General features: G+C 47.1%; 1 protein-coding gene across 1 annotated transcript in view; it reads left to right on the top strand.

Moving 5' to 3' along the window:
* Positions 1-23,201, top strand: part of GRIK4 (glutamate ionotropic receptor kainate type subunit 4) — a gene marked incomplete at both ends in the record, with an annotated part of 286,472 nt that overhangs the window by 169,336 nt on the left and 93,935 nt on the right. The window contains 3 exons of the mRNA XM_080929959.1: positions 7,760-7,921; positions 16,899-17,051; positions 17,801-17,905. Of these exons, the coding sequence (XP_080786085.1) occupies positions 7,760-7,921; positions 16,899-17,051; positions 17,801-17,905 (420 nt within the window). The remainder of the gene's footprint in view (positions 1-7,759; positions 7,922-16,898; positions 17,052-17,800; positions 17,906-23,201) is intronic.

Below are 23,201 nucleotides of genomic sequence, written 5' to 3'. Positions count from 1 at the left end.
TCAGATGCAGAGACTGATATGTGAAGCAAGTCTTCATGAAAGCAGAAACTCTCCTTAGCCCATAGACAGGAACACGAGGTGGCCACCATTTTTTATGTCTGTTCCACACACGGAAGTTTTAAGCTGTACAGCTAACAACATAGTTAACAACTACTAATTTAGCACCTGAAGACAGAGCAGTATTCTCAACACAAAACCAAGACAGTCGCAGCTGCTGCAGAGGAGGAAGGCGGGCTTTCCACCTGGCCTCTGTCTTCCTCTTCATGGAAGCAAATGATGGAAGTCTTTGTTAAAGCAGTTACACGCCGAGGGTGTGTTTCCAGGAGAACATTAATTCATTTAATGAGTGTACCCTGAACACTCACTGAGCACAAGCCTGGGGTACAGAGCTAGGGACAGCGCAATGAGCCAGACAGAATGTACTCTGCCTGTGAAGTCCTGTTTGCAGGGTCACACTGGGAAAGCAAAGCCAAAAAGGGACTAGGTTCCTGGGAAGAATAGATATGTGTGCTCAGGTCACGGGAGTAAATGAATAGGAAACATGCAGGGAAAAGAATCCAGGAGAGCTGGGAGGTTTGGGGCCAAATCTTCCATTAAATAGGACTTACTGACAGGTATGAATTAGCCTCCCAGCTGCCACTGTCTTCAAAGACCTATTATACAAAAAGCAATCTTCCAGCCTGCAGAGAGCACAGGCTTTGATGCAGATAAATAGACTGGCAGGGACCACAGTTAGGTGGCCTCTGGAGGGAGGGAAAGGAGAGAGGGGATGCTAAGATGCCCAGGGGACTCCAAACTTCTGCTAGCTGTAGGGCCTTGCTGAGGAAGGTGAAGGTGGGATTTGTGAGAGAGAGGTCAGGGGCCTGGCTTCTTCCCTGTGTCAGTCAGGTCCTGAAGAGAAGTGAATAAACATTGGCTATAAAGAAGGGTTTGGGGAAGTACCAAGGCCCTGATTGCCCAGATGAGGTGGCGGGTGTTCCCTTCTGAAACCTAGTCAGCCACCGGGGCTGACGTCTTTCATGTTTGATTCACCAAGTGGATGTAGGATAAGTTCGTGTGCTTCAGTAGCCAACCTGGCACAGGGTGGTAGCTCTTTACAGACTTGTGTGATCAAAAGCTCTAATAAGACAATAGAGGTATCGAGTGGCCCTGTTCCAAACTGCATTTGACGGAGGTCAAGGTGGGGAACTGCATAAAAGGTGGGGGTGAATCGTGTCAAGACTTGTGGGGGGGTCTAACTGTATCTTGTGTGCAACATGGGCAGGTGGTGGTGTTGCATGTTCACTATAAAATTTATATCCCACAAACATCCCTCCAGCAAAAACAAGACAAGGGAAGTTGGTAAATGACAAGACCAGAGGAAAGGTAGGCACGAGATGGTGAGGACCAGAAGCGAGATGAAGATGGTTGGTAGAGGTGGAGGGCAGACAACAGAGCCAAGGGGTGGGACAAAGGGAAAACGGTCTCGGGTAGAAGCCTATGAATGCACACGGGCTTGCAGAGGGGTGCTGTGGCTGGTGGGAGAATGAAGGAAGCAGGGGGCGACTTCCAAATTCTAGCTCGGAAGATTGGTGGGTAATGGTGATAGGACAGCAAGGAAGAGGAGCCGGGTGGGGTGGGAGGATACTGAGTTTAAGTTGAGGGGTGATGCCATTTCCGGATTCCTTCCATCCTCCCTGCTTGGTAATAACAAGTTAGGAAATTGGAGTCTTTGGTGTTCTTGGACTCCTGGGGTGACAGCGTTTTAAGTTGTCAGTCATTAACTACCTCTGGGAGGAGACCTGTGTGACTGCAATGTCCCGGTGGCCTTGCCTATCGCAGAGTGTGCAGTAGGAATGAAATAGGATCCCGTTTCTCTCTTTTGGGAAAAACACCTCTGGGCACTTGGCTTATTCTTTCTCTAAGTGGAAATGTGTGGAACTCCCCACCACTACCACACCTCAGCTAGTGTGGTGGGAGGAACCCAAAGTAACTCCAAGGACCTTACTTGCCGAGTAGAGCCACACCAATGTTAGCAGGTGTGAACATACTCAAAAATAAATGGGCGTTTAAGAAATTCCTATAGGTTAGGTGACACAGGGCTGTCACCTCCTCTCCCAGCTGGTTAGGAGCTGAGGCTGAATGTGGTGCAGTGGGAACCAAAGGCCAAGGCTTGTGAGAGTGGCAGAGAATCCTGCTGAGAAGGGAGTTGAGAACTGTTCTGGAATGGAGGGACAGTCAGAAACCCAGCTGGGTCCAGGTACTAAACTGGGAAGGATTCCAGTGGCTCTGTGGTCCTGACATACGTCACCTTATCGGTTGCCTGTGGCCCTGGCATCAAGAGATGCCCAGGCTGATGAGATGGGCCAGCACAGAAATGAAAGTATTTGCCATCAAGCCTGCCAGGATTTTGATCCCTGGAGCCCACATGGTAGGAGGAGTTAACTCACTCCTGCAAGTTGTCCTCTAACCTCACACACATACCGTGACACACACACACATGCTGTGACACACACACACACGCACACATACACACACATACACACACACTAAATGTGAAAATAAATTGAGCCAAGTGTGGTGGCGGTGCAATTCCACTAGCCAGGAGGCAGAAGCAGGTGAATCTCTGTAAATTCAAGGTCAGCCTGGTCTACATAGTGAGCTCTAGAACTGCCAGTGCTGCATGGTGAGACCCTGTCTCAATAAAATAAAGTTAAAAAGAGCCAGCAAGGTTCAAGGGCCAGCGGGAGCCTGCTAGGCTTCATGACGTCACACTGTCTTCCTTACTGCCTGTCAGTGTGACACATGGACACATGTGACAAATGACCCCAAAGCAGATGCCTCCAAAGAGAGGTTTTCCTAGGGCTAGCAGTAACCCCTGACTACCTCCCTGCAGAAGCTGGCCACGTTCATGAGGCTGTGCAATACAGTGACTTTGTCTCTCAACATCAGCTATGAGATCTGCATTAAATATACTGCCCTCACAAAATGAGTGGATGAGGGCCTACGCTAGTGGGGCTGGAAAGGAAGGGATAAATTCCAGAGAGATCTGGGAGACAGATTTAGCAGAATCAGCAGTGAACTAGGCATAGAGTTTCAAAAGGAGAGAGCTGAGGCTACATCTTCCGTCTAGAGCTTGGGTACCAGAGACTAGTATGCATATTTGGCCTAGGAATGTAAATTGAAGAGTTGTTTGGCCTAGGAGATGATCTTGACTTTGAAGTCAGACATAGGCAGAATCAATGGTTCATTAAGAGCTCTTACACTCACAGTTGCAATTGACAAAACTTGGCCTGTCCCTGGGTTGACTAGGCACAGTTAAAGCTACTTCCCTTCTAAACCTGAATTTTGTTAATTTTATGGAATATCTGGCTTGGCTTGGCATCTCCTCCACCTGATTTGGGGTTTATAATGTTTCTCTGAATGTGTTTAAGGTAGCAGGACCCAAATTGTGTTCTGCAGAATGGGACTGTAAGACACAGATTTGAAGCGGGGGTGGGGGGTGGGGGGAGAAGATACATTCTGTAGTCAATGTGTTTGAAAATTTTGAGATTAAACAAAATTAAGCCAGCTCCACTGCAGGACTTCTTTCAGCCTTCAGCGTGCAGGGGTGTGCTATGAATCTTAAAGAGCCAGAAAGAATAACTGACTGTCTTTAACATTATCTGAGCATGCAACCTTGTTTTAGTGAAATTTCTGTCCACTTTTCCTGGGAAGCTAATGTCTGCAGGAAGAGGCTTCTGGAAATACTGTCTAAGAAGGTTTTCATGGTATGAAAATGGGTAGCTGTCACCAGTTTCCTGAACTCTCTCAGAAAGTTTGTTTCACAAGCAGTGGGAGATTCTAAGTTCACACACACACACACACACACACACACACACACACACACATTCCAACAGTCCAGATGCTGGCAGAGTGAAATTCTGTGCATCTTGGAAATTGCAGTAAAAGAGCCCGCCACCTCTTTCTTGTCCTTTTGCAAGCTCTCCCACAAGTCATCGTATATAGCATGAGTCACCAAGGAAGCCCCCGAAATCGTTTTATCTTAAGAGGCCTTTGAAACTAGGAAATAGAATGTAGTCAGGGGATAAGAAGCTAGGCATTGAAAGACAGGAAGACAGACTGGCTGGCTTCTGGGGGAACTGCCTTGGAGTGTCTGCAATTAACCCTTTCACCCTTACTCTGCCTAGAACATACTTCCTCCCTCCTGCTTCCAGGTAGAACTAAGGAAGGGGAGGGTCAGATGCTGCTTCGAGCCCACGGGCATATTCAGTAACTACTGTCCTCTAGTTTTTCTCATTTGCCAGGTGCTGCTGCTGAGCCTTGCTTTGTACCTGGCTTGTTTCTTCTTTCCTCATGTATTTATTGAATGGTGTGGGTAGGGATGCGGAGGTGGTGGGTGAGCGTACATCATGGCATATGTTTCTACAGATGGACCAGAGAACAAACTGTCTTGAGTTGCTTCTCTCCTACTACCACACGGGTCCAGGGATTCAAACTCTGGCTATTGGGCTTTGTGGCAAGTGCCTTCAACCCACAGGTACATCTCTTGGGTACCTCGGTTGTTTTTTTGGACATAATAAAAAATAAAAATTTTTATTGAAAATACATGTTTTGCTCATACAATACCTCCTGACTACAGTTTTCTCTCCTTCCACCTCTCCCACTCTACCCTCAATCCCTTCCCTCCCCCCGATACACCCCCTTTCATCTTAGAACAGACCTCTAAGATGACAGCCAAACAGGACAAAACAAGATACAATAAGCCTTCATATCGAGACTGGACAAGGCAGCTCTATAGGAGGAAAATGGTCCCAAGAACAGATTAAATCGTCAGAGATACTCATTCCCAATGTTAGGAGCCCTACAAGAATACCAAACCAATAGGCATAACATACACAGAGAACCTACTGCAGATCCATGCAGGTCCTATGTTCACCACTTCAGTCTCTGTGAGCCCACGTGAACCCTACTTAGTTAGTTCGATGGGCCATGCTCTCACAGAAAACTTCCAATAGCATCCCTCCTACTTTACAGTGTGGCTGTAAAGGCCCGAAAAGTTAAAGACCTTGCTCAAGGTCACATATCCTGTGTGGTAAGGAAGCTGGATCTGACCTGGAAGCTGTTGTCTAGTCTGTACTCCTTAGTACCATTGTGAATATGGATATACAAGATATCAGTGCCTTCATCTCTCAGACTGTACATGTGGATGGGCATGTAGGGTCTATGTATGCCCACACTGATAAAAAAATCCAGCACAAGAGAATGTTCCTAGCCTTCACCATCCATAGCCAGCAAAGATCCTTGGTTTCCCAACAACAGCCTGGCCCTGTGCCTCGGTCACCTCATCCTTGCCAGATACATTCCTTCTCATTAGCCATCTGCCCCCTTGTGCCTGCTGTTAGCCTACTGTGACTGGGCAGCTGCCCTGTTAGAGAGAGATGGGACATAACACCAGCTTATGAATCAATGCATTCTCTGGCACGCCTGTGATCCCCTAACGGGAAAAGTAGCAGAATCCAAAACACACTTCATCCTCATCCAAGTGCACTCTGTGGGGTCAGTGGCTCCAAAGAAGTCTTTGTAACTCCAGTGTGCAAACTGAAGCTGGCAAGGCTGGGATCTGGATGGATGAGCTCAGGGCTGCAGCCTGAGGTCCTGCTGGCGGCTATAGGTGGGGACAAGATACATGAGAGAGAGAGAGAGAGAGAGAGAGAGAGAGAGAGAGAGAGAGAGAGAGAGAGAGAGAGAGAGAGTGTGTGTACCGGGGGTGAGGAGAGCAAAGCTGTTAGAAAAGGAGACTACCTAAAAGAAAGCAGTGTGTCTACCTGGGCAGAGTGTAAGCCTAAGGCACCTGCCATCTGTCTCATCATAACAACTGATAGATAGGTCATTTCTAGTGCCTGTAAACACTGTGTGCCCATGGGCTAGGGAGCTGTATATAAAGGTATTCAGAATGTGCATGTGATGGGTGTAGCTCCAGTCTGAGAAGATGGCCTGATCTGAAGGTAGTTTTGTGGGAATGGACCCAGTGAGCTGAGTAAGCCCAATGCTTTTACATGGTTTGCTTGTATGGGGCCAGAGGAAGTTCAGGGTTAAGATGATGTAGTGAAAACCATGTGTCTTAGTCACCTTGCATATTGTTGGGATGAAATATGACAAAGTCAAATTATGAGATCAAGCTTTCATTTTAGCTACTTATCTCAATTGTGGCCACCAGGATCTAGGTCTGCTTTCTCCAGCTCCATATTGATTCTCCCTGCAATCTCTGCTCCTCTTCCATTTTCCTACCTTTTCTCCACCTACCTCTTCACTGTCCAATCATGTATCACCTTAACTTCAATCCACAGCTCATGATTGAAGGTCCACCATAACTGGATGTAAGCAATGGAGGTATGAGATTGAGGAGGCCGATCACACTGCATCCATAATTAAGAAGCCGAGAGCAGTGAATTCTTATGTTCAGCTATCTGTCGCCTTCTTATGCAGTCCAGAGCCACCTACTTTGAATGTGTATCTTCCTACACCAATTAACCTAATCAAGACAGCCTTCCTAGGCATACCCAGAGGCTAATATAAAGTAATTCCCCACAGATACAGCCAGGCACTTATTTCTTAGGTGACTGGAGATCCTGTCAAGCTGATCCTGATTAACCATCACTGCACGGATGACTGGACGACCTTTGAACTTTCTATATGTCACTGCCTCAGATGCCCCAGTTCTCTGACTGCAGTAGCCCCTGTTCCCACACCCATAGCTGTCCAGAGTAATAGTGTGCTTGTCTCCTTGCTCTCTGTCTCTTCAGCTCCTGTAAGGCCCTTGAGTGTAGCAAGGACATCCTCTATGTGTGCCTTTTCTGCATAGAACAGTGTCTAGCATGTGAGAGAGGCTTGCATATTTATGAAATGAATGAAACCACAATGATTGCGAAGATGCAACCTTGCCTGCACACCTGCCGGCTGATGTGTTTAGAAAGAAAACTTGATTCTGACATTCCTTGGCTAACAGTCACCCTCAGTTAAAGGTCAGGACTCTGGCTCCATAGTCTGGGATACTCCCTCACACTCAGGCCCTTGGACTCTATCTTTATCCTCTATTCTCCCCAGGCTTCATGCATCTTGTATATCCATTCATTGCTTCTGAAACTTTGGTGTTCATGAGATATAAGGACCTAGTGATTATTCTACCCAAAGCCCTGGACTCAGAAACAGGCATACTCAGACTCAGGTGGTATGTTGGTGGTGGTCCATTTTGAGAAAGACCTCTGGAGGGGTTTTGGTGGTAGAACCATACCATGAGGAGCTCATGTCTTCATCAAAGTGCAATGGGCAGTCCAGCGAATGGCCACATTCTTTCTCCCCTCAGTGTCTTTGCGTGATGATTTCTGGAGGGAATAACCCTTGTCTATCCACATTCTCTATGCAAAAAAAAAAAAAAAAAAAAAAAAAAATGCCTTCACATCCTTCAGGCCTGGCTTCTAGATGACCTGCTAAGGATGTGGTCTCCCTCCCCCGGCCACACATAGTTCATGGTTCTTTCTTCACCCAGTGCATCTTGTGCTTAGCCTGCTTAGGAACTAATCTACTGAATTCTCTTTTCTCCCTGAACCCAGCACTACAGATTACAGAACACTGTTAGCTAGTCTGTATGCTGAGCATCCTGTGGGGTGCCTCATATGTCCTGCGCTGGCTCACAGACCCTGGTGTGCTCCATCATGTTCTTTCCTTCTTTCCTCCACCCTAACTGTGTTCTCTCTTTCTAATTGCCCCATCTTCCCAGGAGTTCTCCCTCCAGAGAATGGACAGCCTTGTGGATGATAGAGTCAACATCTTAGGATTTTCCATTTTCAACCAGTCCCATGCTTTCTTCCAAGAGTTCTCCCAGAGCCTCAACCAATCCTGGCAGGAGAACTGTGACCATGTGCCCTTCACCGGCCCTGCGGTAAGTGTCCTCTTGGGTACCATTGGGCCCCAACATGCTCTGTGGTCAATGGAATACTACATACAATGAGGCAGATCCAAAGTCAGTGGTCTCCAAGATGCATCATGTCAGGAAGTGTGAGCCCATCTACCTCTGGGAGTACAGTTCCGGAGGTTTACTGATGCAGAGAGATCAGGCAGAGATCAGAGAAGGCCTTTTAGAAAGTCTCATGCAAACCCAGTCAAAAGCTAAATCACAATGATTTGGTCAACCCAGGACCACATGACCAGCAGTGTTTTCACTTCATGATCATCTTTGTTTGTGTAAGTGCACTCTGGGATATTTACACAATAATACAGCATACTAATGCTCCTCAGAGCATCCTGTTATGAAGTGCTGTGAGACCTGTCATGAATGCCTTATGTACGAGACCTGGATGGGGAGAAGGGTCCGGTTCCCAGAGTAGGAGCATGTTCTGTCTCACTCTTGACCTGAAACCTTCCTGCCACATGAAAGCCACCTATGGCCGCTGTTCCCTGTGTCACTTTCCTAGCCAGCTGCAGGGTCTTCTGGTCCCAGCAATGTTGGAACAGATCTGGGTGGCAGACAGTGTTCTGCTGGAGTGCAAACAAGATGAGCCTTAGACTCAGGTCAGTCTCCATGTGATGTCATAGGTCCTCTTCTTCCTGTAGTCCCCTTCCAGTCCCTTTGGCTTTCTTGTTGGCATGAAGGTTCCCTGTTCTTACCTAGATTTACTCCTGCCTAAGCACTGCACCTGCTGTGGCCTTTTTCCTTTTTCACGGCATCCCAGTAACAGTTCAAAGATGGCTGTCCCTTCCTGACAATGAGTAAACAGGCCCAGAAGAGTGGAGGAAACAGGTGAGGATCTCTAAGATCCTCCTTTCAACACAGACAGGTCCGAAGCCTAGACCAGCTTCTCCCTCTAGGGAACTTCACAGCCATCTTCTCTCTGCAAAGGCCTCTGAGAGAAAGGAAGGTGTTAAACCAGTCAGTCACCTCAAGAGCCAGGAAGGAAGCTGGCAGCAGGGACAATAGCTGCATATCTCTCTAAGCCTTCTCACTTCTGCAGCTTACCTTTTCAAGGGCTGCCTCTTCCTGCCCCTCTGGAGGCCAAGAAATTCTCACCACAAACAGCCCATCTCCTCAGGGCAGCAAGCCAGAAGATGAGGGAGTAAGTAGCTTCTAGGAAATCGTGGCATGGGCTTTCTTCTTTGCTGGATTTTGGAAATGCTACAAAAGCTCCTCCCTCTGTGGGATGCCTCAACCCTTCCTCTTCTCAGACCACTACCCTTTCTTCATCTTCTCTTCCATTTCCTATCTAGTCTCTTTATTCCTCTCTCCCTTTAACTTCCTGTTTTTCTCTCTTTCCTATGCAGCATTAAATTCTTGACTCCCTCTTTTTTCCTTTTTAGACTTGTATGAAAAGCTGCCTGCTTCCCCATCCTTCCCACAATCCCAGGTGGGAACCCCCAAGTGAGGACACTAGTTTCAAAGGTGGGACTGAGCTAAAGATACCTAGGAGAAAGCTCAGTGTGCCTACCCTGGCCAAGAAGCTTCCAGGTGGCCAGTGGTGTGCCACAGATGCGCTTCCTGCTGGAGACAAAGCCAGCGCAGAGGGAGTGCTGGGAAGGGACATACATGCCCACTAGATTCATATGCCATTCCCATTAATCATGCCGCAAAGAACAAAAATCGTGGGAAATCATTAAAATTACAGATGGCTAGATTAAGTAATTAGAATTTAGGCTAAAGCAGATGTTTGTAATTAAGTGTTTATTTCACTGAATACAATCCAGATTGTAAGAACTAGTCCATGAGATCTTAATGGTCCCTGCCCTGATATTATTTTAAGGGCCAGAGTTTAAGCTTACAGGGGTTCAACAAATGGGTATCTAGGAAGATCCCAGGAATCCAGTCCTTGCTGCTTTGGGGATGATGTGTTATAGGTGTGTGACTAGAAGGTATTCTTGTTTTCATTTGAGGAAAGTAACCCAGCCACAACTCCCTGAGTCAGAATTGATTCATCTTAATTTATACAGTCTTTCATTCCCTGAAACAATTTGCAAAGCAGCTCAAAAGAAAATAACAATGAAGAACTAAATGAAAATATAAAAACAAGAGAATAGAGAGTTCCTTGCCAACCAGCCTGTTGCTGCCAAGAAAGAAGAGAGGATTTTAAATGAGGATCGAGCCAGTTGCAGGGATTTAATATTTAGAAGAGACAGGGACAGCCTAAGCAGAGACAAAACCAAAAGGCAGGCACTCACCCACACAGGCAGGCAGCCTCAGAAGAATGAATGGATCGATCCTGGGAGGAGAAAGAAGTAGAAAAGAAGGAGAGGGAACAGCAGAAATGTCTGTCTTCCCTTCCCAAGTGGACCCAGAAGTAGAGACAGGGACAAAGCCTCTTGTGACAGAAGCCACTTTTAACTGGCTGTGGCCCAGATGCTCTCCAGAAGAGAATTAGTCAATAATAGCAGAGAAAGAAGACGGCAGGGTGAATGAAGAGATGGATTGGAATAGAGAGCTGAGCACAAGGGCACCGACCGGAAGGTAGAAATCACAGTCTTATTCCCTGACAGTTGAGATCTGAAAAAACTAATCAGAAGAAAAGAGATTGGCATATCTGGAAGACTAGTTAGAGGGGGAAACAGAGGAAGTAAGTTCTCAGGAGGGAGAATGATGGGGTGAGTACCCTAGGTAGATGACCAGGAGCCTATAGGAGAGGGTCATCTGGCAATGGATAAAGGGCCCAAGGGGGACTGTCCTGGGGGTACGGTGTGCTCCAGGGTACAGGGAGTTAACTTGAAATAGTCCAGGCTCAGCTTCAGAGAAGACAGAAAGTGCAGTGCTCTTGGGGACACTTGACCTATGTCACTCTCTGAAGGCTGAATGTAGGTAGTAGAGATGAGATAGGAACCCTGACAATTTTCCACCCACTTGGTCCCTGCCACAATGTCCCCAGCTTGAACTGTAATTACAAGAAGGATCCAAGCGATCATGAAGGCCCTGGAGTTGGAGATGGAAAAGGACATTGGGAGCAGGCACACACTGACCTCCCAGCATTTGTCAAACATACTAATAAGAACACCAGCTGGGACTAGGGAGATAGATGTTTGGGCAAAGTGCTTGCTATGCAAGCAAAAGAACCCAAGTTTATATCCCACATAAAAGCTAAGCTGGTGCTGCCCACAAGTAACCCCACTATTGGGGAGATGGAGGCAAGAAGAGTACTAGAACTTGATGGACAGCTAGTCTGGCCAATTGGTGAGTCCCAGGCTCAGCGAGAGACACCCCTGCCTCAAAAAAGAAGGAAGAGAGGGATAGAGGAAGACAGGTACACATGTACTCATACATACACTTGTGGATATACATGTACACAATACACATTTGTAACACATAGAGAAAGAACACATACACTTGTGCATATACATGTGTACACATATATCTGAGCACATGTATTTGTGTAACACAGATAGATATAGATATAAATGTAATATATATATATATATATATATATATATATATATATATATATATATATATATGAGAGCGAGGGAGGTAGAGAGAGATAGAAAATCACATCAGCTAAGGAAATTACCCCAGTGAGAGTGCAGCAATCGTATGGCAGGAAGGGAGATGATGGTGTGGCCAGCTTCCTCTGAAATCATGCCTGGTTCCCAAGAAACCAATGCACAGCTCCCAGAAGAGGAAGGGACCTCAAGATAGGATGGTTTAAAGACCTCTCTTGGGACCCTGAGTAATACTACTTTGGGAGAAGAGAGATCCCTGGGTCCTCTGTACTGATTGGGATGCTCTCAGTGCTTAGTGGCAGGAACCCAGTTAAAATGCAGTGTGGTGTCACACAGCAGAGCAATACTTGAGAGGAAAGGTCCAGACCACCTCCATGCTCAGCCTAGAGCTAAGTCAACTGCAGTGGATCCGGGTTTTACATCTAGAAACAGTACTATTTAGAGAAAGAAGACAGACAGACTCTTCTATGAGATAGATATGCCCTGAGCAGGAGACTCTAACTCCAGTCCTGCACTCAGGCTCATGGGTCCAATCTAGTCTACTTTGTGTTATCTATTGGCAGGGGATAGGTGACTCAGTTGGCCCAGGCACAGCTGAGCCAGATGTTGATGACCACTCTGAGAGAGGGAGGACAAAATGGGAGGAAGCAGATGCATGGGGTTTAGGTGAGCAACACTGGATAATGCTTCACAACATAACTAGCTCAGGGACAGGAACCAATGAGGCTAGGGTTTAGACCGGGTAGTGTCCCAGGCACCAGGAATCAGGGTGAATTGACCCTAGGTCTCCCTTCCTATGGTCTTCAACCTCCTGGCCTTCAGATCTGGCCTGAATGTTCTGACTTCCCATTTATTATCAAGAAGGTGTCCATGTTTAAAAGATTGCCCCAGGTTATACGGAAGACTAGGTGTAAGGAAAAGATGACGTTCCCGGGTTTCGGCACCAATGTTAGGGGAAGGATGAAGAGAGTGGGGTGCATATGGCCCATGGAGGTGCAGCAAGGCCTGGGGGTAAGGGGGATGCCTCTGAGGGGGTCCATGTTGGGAATCCCTTCCCTCTGAGGGGCCAGCCACACAATAGTATAATGCAGAATAGAGTTTATTCAGGTCATGGGAGAGTTAAGAGGGTGGTAGAGGCAGAGAGAGAAGGGGAGAGGAATAAAGGAGTAGAGGAGTAGAGGCTGGGCATGAGCACGTGGAGAGAGAGGGGGGAAAAAAAGGGGAAGAGGAGGGATAGAGGTGGGAGAGCAAGAGAGCCAGGAGGCAAGAGGGGCCAAGAGAGAGAGGAAGGGGCAAGCAGCCCCTTTTATAGTGTCAGGTCACTGGGGCGGAGCATACCTGGCTACTGTTGGGTAATTGAGGAGTGGGGTATACCTGGCTGTTGCTAGGTAACTGAGGGGTGGGGTTTACAGAATCCCAACACTAGGCACACCAATAAATCTTGGGTGCAATGTCTCAGAAGTTCAAAGCCCTTGCTGCTCCTGCAAGAATTCGGTTCCTAGCACCCACATGTAGGCTTACAGAGACCTGGTTCTCTGTGGTCACTTGCACTCACAAACACATGCCTCTCTCTCCAAATACACATAATTGAAAATAAAACAACTCTTTACAAAAGAATAAACTGGGAAGGACAAAGGCAATGAAACAAAACAAGCCAAGGCTAACCCTGGCCCTGCATGGGCTGATTGTGTGTCCATGGGGAAGAACTCCTTGAGTCTTTTCTTCGCTGGACACAGGAGTTGGAGCAATGGATCTGTAGAGCCCCTTGCAGCCGAAGCCCTGCGATTTGGAGGACCCCCAGATAGGGAGATGAACTATATAAAACAAGCGAGAAGGTGGATCAGAATTGGTTTACTGTGCCACATAAGTAGCCAGACTGGAAGCTGTGAGCAATAAGCTCACAACAATAGTCTACTCTCAGGCAGATGCTGGTCTGAGCTAGCAAGGGCATCTGCAGCATCTACCCTTTCTATACATCCTTTCAGCAAGGAATGTGAGCGGCCATTGGCCAGCAAGAAAGATACACGTGTTCTTGGGAAACTACAATGGGTAGGGGGTGGGGGAGGGAAGAGGAGCAGGGTAAAGGACAGCTATAGACTTGTGGAAGCACAGCATGTGCTACGCAGATGAGCCTTCACTCCCTTGAAGAAGGAGCTTGGTGAGAGGACAAGGGCAGTGGGTAGAGGAGATCAGGAAGCAGTGGCTCAAGAGGGGGCTCAGAGCAGAAGTTGCCAATTCTGCAGGGCCGAAGACTTTCCACTCTTTTATTGGAACTGGGCATTGGGAGTTAGATACCCTTGTCTGCCAAGACCTCAGGTCACAGGTAGATCCAAGGCCAAGGTGAACAGAGGAAGTCAGATGGAGTTGGGAAGATGGGAGACATGATGGAGGCAGTGAGGATACAGTGGTTTTTCTGGATATATCTGTAGGCTGCAGAGATGTTGACGTACATAGATAAGACCCGCTACCTATAGAAGTAGAAAGAAGCAGCAATAAATGGAAGGGAGAGAGGGAGGGAAGATGGAGGAAATGGGTAGAGAAGGGGGAAAAGAGTGAGGGGAAGGAAGAGGAGCCACACTGGCTAAGTGCCTTTGCAGTGCAGGTGAACTCGATGGTGGGCTGCCCTTCCCTGACACTGTGTTTGGAAAGACTCCCCGACGTCAGCACATCCTCCTCGCATACTCCATGCCTACTAGAGACCGCTGCTTATATGGCCAAGTAGATCTGTCCGGTCTGCTTTCTGGCCTTGTGACATTCTGTTCCTCCTGTTCCCTAATGCCTGCCCCCTGAGCACTGCTAACTCTGTGGATGTGAGTTTGTGTGGCTCTACCTGCAGAAATGCTCACCCCTGTCACTGATGACCTTTGAGGTTCGTGCGACCAGATGCTGACTCTTTTATGGATATGAGCTGTTCCTGCCTAAGGTTCAGTGAGGTGCCCAGGGACACTCAACATCCAAAGGAGGGGCTGGAGTAGAACTAGGCTTTCAAGTTCTTCCCTCTTCCCCTTGCCATCTATCTTATGCTGTGTGACCAATGACTGGAGGGGCAGTGTCCTGGAGGCTGGCTGGAAAGAAGGCAGGGTTAAGAACTCTACCACACACATTACATATTCTTCCTCCCAAAGCTGTCTGCCGATGAGCAAGAGGACTGGGCAGAGAAAGAACTGGTTGCCACAGCCGGACACCATTCAACCATGGAGAAACTAGCCTATCCCCCTGGCACCCTATCCCCCTGGCACCCTAGCTCCCTGGCACCCTAGCTCCCTGGAACCCTAGCCACCTGGTACCCTAGCCACCTGGTACCCTAGCCACCTGGTACCCTAGCCACCTGGTACCCTAGCCACCTGGAACCCTAGCTCCCTGACTCCTCAGTATTGTTCCTCCAGAGTTTTTCCTGCCTTTCTGGGCTTTTCCCAGCCCTGTGAACAAAACTGACCACATTAAACAGGACTTTATTTCGTGTACAAGCGTTGTGTATTTACAGCTCTGACAGGATGGAACAATCACCAGGGGCAAGTCAGCTGTGTTTCTACTCTCTCTAGCCACCAAGACCCTCCACCCCCACCTCCTGGCCTTTCCCACCACAAAGACTACAAACATTGACTTGACTCATTAGGCAGATGGCAGCCAAGACTAAATCCAAATCAAGCGATCTCTTGGGGGATAGAGAGCTGGCCTAGAGGTTCAAAGCACCTGGCTGCTCATCTAGGGGACTGAGATTCAGTTCCCAACACCCATATGGTGGCTTGGAAATATCTGTAATTCCAGTTCCAGGGCATCTGAAAACCTCTTCTGGACTTCTTAGGCATTGTACACACAGGGTCCACAGACATATATGCAGTCAAGACACCTATTTACATAAAATAAAACTGAAAACTATTAAGAAGAGACATCTCTTTGGGGCCAACCACATGCCAGGTCTTATGCCAAGTGCCAGTGGCCCACAGACACAAAGGTCCCACATGTCTCTTGTCCTAAGGAAGTTACTTAATGGGAAAGACAAAAACATAAATACAGCTACACTGACCTCCCTCCATTGTTTCCAGAGTTGCGAGGGTCACAGCCTAGATCTCTAATGAGCTAGGTCCTGTCACCCACCCTCTGCAGACCAATTAAGCAGACGAGTAAAAATGGAGAAAAAAAAAAGGGAAATGTACTGGATGTGACCACACTGGGAAGAGAAACAGAGAAGGCCAATAACCTGCCTTCATGTCTATCCAGGAGTCCTGACCTGAGGTTTGGCTTTAAGTAGACAGAGACATGCGTGACTAAGCAGTCCTGGTCCGGGTGTGGTCCCGCCCATCTCCTCTGTCCAGGATCCGTGCTCAACTGAGAGGCAATATGACAAGTTGTCAAACTTTGAAATCTCTTCCTAGGAGACATGTTCCTCCTCTGGCTGACACCAGGCTCCATCATTCTTCTCCTAGCATGAGAGTCTTAGAGAAAATTCCAATTTCTTAGAGGCCATTGTTTCAGTAATCTGATAGCCAAAGAGAGAGGCTCAATTGTCTCCTTAGAGTATCTCTATCCCTGTTGTAAACTTGAGGTCCACCTGGGATGGACCTTGCCCATACACTGAGTCATTATTCCCTCCAGTGCCTCCAGTCATGGTCCTCAATTTCATCTCCTAACCTTTGCTCCTGTGGTCACATCCTCTGAGCTGCCTGTTTCCTCTCCACCACCATGTCCAATGCCATACCTGTTCAGACCTGTCTGTTCTCGGTTCCATTGTGGCTTCTTCCATAAGATACTTTCTCTGTTGCCCAACTAAATATCTCTCTACTTAGAACCCCCAGAGACTTATGTAGTTCCAGATCACCCCACATCTTGACTGTTTCCCTGATTAGTGCCCTGCTCCTTCCTTTGTACCCACCGTCATCTGTTATAGGAATGAAACGTCACTCAATTTTAGACCTTAAACTTACCAGTGTATTTCCTACATATACATCACATGGAACGGTGTGGCTACGGTGTAGCTGTAGGAACTTACCAGAAGAAACAGTTTCATAGGTAACTTCTGGGAGAAGTAACCTATGCCTGAGCCTCGTAGAGGGGGCAAGGTTGAGAAGACTAGCCAAGTTTCTTCCCTTCTCTTGAGATTAGCAAACTTACCTCCCATCCTGTGGATGTATTCCTGACAGCAATGGAAGTTGCTATTTCTGAAGGACAGAGGGGAGGGAGGGAAAGAGGAAGGAAGGGACAGAGACAGAGGGAGGGAGAGAGAGAGAGAGTATGAATTTGGAGTTCAAATATGTATCTTGATGCTTCAAGCCAGAGCAGCCTTTGTCAGTAGGATGTGGACTGCAAAACCCTTGATAGCAGGCTTGGACCACTGGCAGATGTGGATGAGACCAGGGACAGGGTAGGCAGAGGGCAGCGAACAGGCCCCTTTATATGCCTTTGTGTGCTTTCTCTCCCCTCCCCTCTCTCTCTCCTTCTCTCAGTTGTCCTCAGCCCTGCTGTTTGACGCTGTGTATGCTGTGGTGACAGCAGTACAGGAACTGAATCGGAGCCAGGAGATTGGCGTGAAGCCCCTGTCCTGTGGCTCAGCCCAGATCTGGCAGCATGGCACCAGCCTCATGAACTACCTGCGCATGGTGAGGAGCGGCTGAAGGCTTGGTCATGGCCAGTCTCAGGGGTGGGATGCTTGATACAGGGCTACCCTGGTGGGTCACAGCCCTGGCTGTGTCACATCACCTGAACTGAGCAGGCCATAGGTTAATTTGTTCCCAATTCTTAACACTTTGACAGGAAAACATGGCCAAGACAATAGTTTTTGGATCTTAAGCTAGAAAGGAGTTGTGGATTCTAGGCTGCATCGTGGCCCCTGCCCAGTGGTAGCTCCTGCACAGATCAGCAAAGCTGGGAGGGGACCGTGATGCTGGAAGAGAGGATCCCTTGGGACATTCAGCCTGCAGACTTCCAGCTTGATGCTTGGATTTCCCAGAGTTCTCTCTCTAGTTGTTTTCTTTCACTGAGAAGACATCTTTCATTAGAGAGAGAAGGTGTGGAGGGTCTTAGATTTTTTTGCAGTGAGTCAGTAATACCCCAGCTTCCTGAAGGCCCAAGGGTCAGCAGATTCCCTAAAAAAGGAAAATTCTAGCAACCTCCTCCCTCCTCTTCCCACACCTACAGGGAGAGCTGAATTTGACCTCAAGTCAATGTGGTGACTCCTAGTGGTTACAGAGTTGGTTTGTGGGCCCCCTCTTCCTGTCCTCAGATTCTGTGGCTTCAGAGTGAATGAAAGAGGTTTCTCTGGACACCATGAGTAGCATGAAGTAGCAAGTTACTTGGGGCCAGCTCTGTGGGGCCTGCTTGGTGCTGTAACTCACTCTCTCTTGGACAGGTAGAATTGGAAGGTCTTACCGGCCACATTGAATTCAACAGCAAAGGCCAGAGGTCCAACTATGCCTTGAAAATCCTACAGTTCACCAAGAATGGGTTTCGGCAGGTAAGCCTACCTATGCTGCCAACGTGGTGGATGTCTCCTCTCTGCCCTTTTCTCTATCTCTGGTTCTAATGGCCTCCGGATAGCAAGTGTCTCCCCGAATAACAGGCTACATCCATTCTGATCTGGGCTTCTGAACTGCAGTTGCCATGTCCTTTCTGGTTCCAGATCAGCCCATGTGGGCTCTGCCAGCCATGTGCCCTGTAGAGGGGGGGGCGATTCGGGGCTGGCACTTAAACATGAGTGCACAGATTCTCTACAATATCAGATTGTTCTTTTTCTGGGAGCAATGGCAAGTGTTAGGGGATGTCCCCCAAGCCTGGAAACCCTGCTGGACTCCAAAGGTACCATTGCTAAGGTAAAGGGTGGGCCCCATGTGGGCTGATATGGCTCTTTGTAGGGGATAACCACTCCACGTCTCTCTAAACATCTCTCTGATTTCCATCCCTGAGGCATCTCCGATGCAGGAAAGGTTGGGAAAACTGAGCCAGACACCAATTACAGTAGGAAGCAGGCATATATTAAAGATCTCCTGACTGTCACAGTGGCTGGATGAGGGAACTTGCCACCATAGAGCTTGAATAGCTACCCTTCCAGCGAATTAGGAAGAACACATATCTTTATCTTCAATATCAACACCACTGTGGTAGCTACTCTCACATATGAACACTTACAGTGAGCCTTCTGCCACACTAAGTATAGCACACATGTGCTTGTATAAGCCCACAAAGTAGACACTTTTGATAAAAGTAGGTACTTTGTATGAGGTGTACATGTTCATGTATATGTTCATATGTGTACTTCTATGTATATACATGTATGGGCACATATGAAGTTGGTATTGAATATCCACTTCTAGAGCACCCCACCTTATTTTTTGAGATAAGTTTTCTTATTGAACCAGAGCATGCTAATTTAGCTAGACTGGCTGGCCAGCGAGACCTAAGGACCCTCTGGTTTCCACCTCTCCCATGTTGAGATTATAACCCTACATCACCATGCCAGCTCTTTATGTGTATATTGGGCATCAGAATGCAAGTGCTCATGTCTGTAGATAAAATGTTTTTCTGAGTTATTTCTCTTTCTATCTCCCAAATGGGTACTTTTTATGAATCTTTGTGAGTCTTATAACTGATTTGACCTTGAACAATTAAGTCATAGCAGAACTGGTTTGGGATCCATGTTTGCCCTGCCTATGGCAAATGATGTATAAAACTTAGAAAGTGCTAAATGTATCGTTTTAGATTCTATCCCTCTGGGGTCTGGGAAGGGAGGCCCAGGATAGGACCTAGGAACAGATCTTGCCAACAGGTATCCAGGGTGACCCTCACAGAACCCCACAACATAGAAACCTATCTCGTCTGTCTCTTTCCATACCATCTCTCCATCTACGAGGGGACCCTTGACCTTACATGGGCCCCAGAGAGCTCTTTCTAGGGAATCAGTGACATTCTGGAGGGCTACTCTTCTAGAAAGAGAACAGAGGAGAAGGAAAGATCTCAGGAAAGGGGAGATGGCCTCCAAGGCCCGATGCTGAAGGTCAGCAGCATCTCCATCTCTACATGGGAGCTGCATGGGATGGTGGCACTTCCCACATCTCCTCAGATAGAGGCATGGTCAGGTGGGTAGCTGGAATCATGGGGTGGTTCCTTCATTTACATGACAGGTCTTTTATGCAGCATCTGCTGTGTGTCAGACATCATGCTGGGTCTGGGGAAAGCAGATGCAGCCTTTATACTGAGAACTCACAGTCTGGTGAGAGTAAGGGATGTGGGGGGAAAAAACAGAGAGAATGAGAGCTGCAATTGGAGACTATTAAACTCAAATCATGCCCCATGGCTCATCATCCCTGAATGAGTAGGCTGCCAGTCTCTAGAAAAATTGTCAGGGAGACTTTTCCCTGAGCCCCAGTCTTCTTGGGGGATCTGAGCAGAGAGCATTCATTCACTCTTTCAAGTTGATACCTGTTGAGTACCGCTATCTCCCTTCTAGGTACTGGTTTAAGATGAGAAAGATCTGCTTTTGTGTAACATATGCTCTAGCAAGGGACAGATGACAGGCAAAAAAAAAAAAAAACAAACCCGCATATGTAACATTATGCCAGCTTGCTAAGTTCTCTGAGAAAAATACAACTACTGGGTAAGGAGTCCCAGTGTGGAGAGCATAGCGTTGGAGAAATGGTTAGAACAGGCTGCTCAGGCAGCTCCAGGCTTAGCCCAGAGAGCCCTGGACCAGCCTTTGCCAACCTCTCCTGGACCTCGGTGCTTCCCTATAAGGATACAGGAAAGAGCCCACTTACTGAGCCTCCTTCATGGTATTCTCCATCTCTTGGTCCACTCTCTGGTTGACAGATAGCTGATGGGGCACAATGCCTCTTTCTACCTTCATTCTGCTTCTGTGCCAACTGTCAGTCAGGCTGGCATTGGGGGGAAGCTGGGGGTGAATACAATCAAATCACAGTGTATGAATTTCTCAAAGAACTAACAACAATTGTTATGCTTTCCAAAACTGATAGAAGTCAGGACTGGAGAGATGGCTCAGTGGTTTAGAACACTGGCTGCTCTTGCAGAGGTCCTGAGTTCAATTCCCAGCAACCACATGATGGCTCACAACCATCTGTAATGAGATCTGATGTCCTCTTCTGGTCTACAGATGCAGGGTGTATATGCAAATAGTATATTCATCATTCATACATATGAAGTTCATAATTAAATAAATCTTTTAAAAACTTATAGAAATCAATATTAAACCTATATGAAGGGGGAGAGGCAGGAGGCTAAAGTCAGTAGTAGAGTGGCTTTTTTATTTTATTATTATTTTTGTTTGTTTTTTGGGGGGGGTTGTTTGTTTGTTTTGCTTTATTCCCAATACCACCAGACCAATGCAGCAGAACTGCATAGAACTGAGCACTAAACATGCACCCCTATCCAATCACTATTACACACCAATAAAATCAATGCACACTTATTAAGTTCATTGGTGAGAAAGAACCCCTTGAAGATGACTTTCAGAAACGCATTGGAAATGCAGAACTTTTTTTCTGTTAAAAATGTTTTTCAGTAATGAATTTTTTAAATACATATTTTACAATAAACATGGAACAAAGTCACCATCATCAGCCCTGCCCCAAGGTACCATTTCCAGCCCAGCCTGGCCAGGACCCAGTAGTCAGTCTGCCTTGGGGCTTTCTTCATGGGGTAGCTACCTCTGCTGCAGCAGCGCCCACTAGTGGTAAGCAGTAGGCTTCTCAAACACAAGTCAAGGGTGAAACCCTGAGCTTGCTCTATAAGGTTCATTCTCAGGCTCCACAGCCCTGCATTTTCATTTAATAAAAACACTGTGTACTAAGGAATCTGTTGGTTTAGCTAGCACCCACCTAGGTGATTAGAGTGATGGGGTGATCACAGGCTAACCTTTAGTAAATACTGTGCTAATAAGAGAGTGTCCTATGAACAGAGTTGTTTTGTTGGTTTGGCCTCTCTGTGTCCTACCCCATTGTTTTGAGCTAACATTGAATGGAATCTGCCATGCAAGTGACCATTAAGACGACTGTCATTTTGACCTTCAGCTACCCTAAGCAACACTCAGTCCTGACTGGACTTAGAAAGTGGATGGTGAGAATCTTCTTTATGACCTCGGCTTTGTAGCAAGTCTGAAGACTGTCCTGCTGCTTTTCTGTCTGGTTCAGGTGCCGCGAGCACCAACTGGAAACCGTGTATGATGTGTCTCGTGCACAGATGCAGCTTTCTGGCGCCAGTCCCCAGGTCCCATCCCAATCACCACCCAATCTTTGCCTCTTGCCGGGTGTCCTTCCCTGCTTATTGCAGGGTGAAGAAGTGGTTCAAAGAGGGATAATTAATTAGGCTTCTCTCCCAGGACAGGAGGAATGTCAGTACCTCTGCTCTGATATTCTCCAGTTCCTTCCAAGGTGATGCTGGTGTGGGAAAGGAAGTGACAGGAGCTGGAGAGACATCTTATGTGAACCATCTGTGTAGCTTTGGTGCTTTGTGAAGATCTGGCCTCATCCCGAGGATGACCCTCAGAGGTAGACCAGTAAGAAACTTCAAGCTCAGCGGTTCTACAGACCTGAGTTCAAATCCATGGCACCCACATTAAAAAGCTAGGTGTGTCTGTAAGCCTGTAACCCTAGACTGGAGGACGGAGGCAGAGCTTCCTAGCTGGTCGGCCTCACTGTAATGTGAAAGTGACTTCAGTTTCTGCCTCTATCTTAAGGCAGTCAAGCAGAGATCACTAGAGGAAGGCCCTGGTGTTTTTCTCTAGTATTCAAATGTGTGCATAGGGATACAGATAGCTATAGACTCATATGCATACCACACACACACACACACACACACACACACACACACACACCTCTGTCTTCAAGAACCTGGAAGGACTGGAATTTATACACAAGTTCATCTAACTCTAAAATCTCTCCTCTTCTACTCCTGGTTCCCCTTTCTGCTCTTGGGTACCTGAAGCTCCCATTCCAAGCCTCTGCCTCTGGTCCATTGCTACCACTATTGACTCTGACACCCTGCTGGGATGGGCTTTCTTCAGTAATGACATCTTTTCATGTGGCTTTGGTTCTGTTCTTTCTCTCCTATCTGGGAAAACTACTATTAAGAGCTGGGTTTGATTAGTTAGAAAGCACCACGCAGGGACCCAGTGGTCTATAATTGGTAAAATGTCTGAACCAACTACCATATTCCCTACCGCTGGCTGATTAAAGGATTTTTTACCATTTTAAAAATAGTCTTTCAGAATTCAGACTTAGTTGTTGATAGTTTTTTTTCCCCATTTTAAAACATTACTATTTTGATTCTGCATGGAGAGTTTTTGCCATCTTGGGAGCTCCCACTCCAGCACATTTGGAGGAATGGACTTCTTATGTTGTCCTGTAGGGGACATTCTGAGCCATCTCCCCATTATTTATAGGCAGAAGAGTTGATCGCACTGCCTGAGTCTTTCCCTCTGTGTCTCAAACCATAGTGTTTGTTCTCGCTGTCCCTCATAGATGTGCTGAGGGGTGTTACAATAGTGTTGTTTCCCTTCCTGTCTGGGGAAAAAATATCCTTGAAAGAAACTAGATGGAAAAGAAGGAGACCCCTAATTTCCTTCATTTAACTTAGTCTGAAGATCAAAGACAACTGCAAGCATCCCTTGAGCAACGTTGTTAGTGTTGTAATAAGATGAGCATACCTTTCATCCAAATATCGGAAATGGCTTAACAGGGTCTAATTAAGCCTTTGGGGTTTGACATCCCTAACTAAAGATACAGATCTGCCTCTTCCCCATT

This window comes from Micromys minutus (assembly GCF_963924665.1).
Source record: "Micromys minutus genome assembly, chromosome: 16".
NCBI lineage: Eukaryota > Metazoa > Chordata > Mammalia > Rodentia > Muridae > Micromys > Micromys minutus.
The sequence above is the reverse complement of the archived record's forward strand: the minus strand, read 5'-3'. Positions and strand labels throughout refer to the sequence as shown.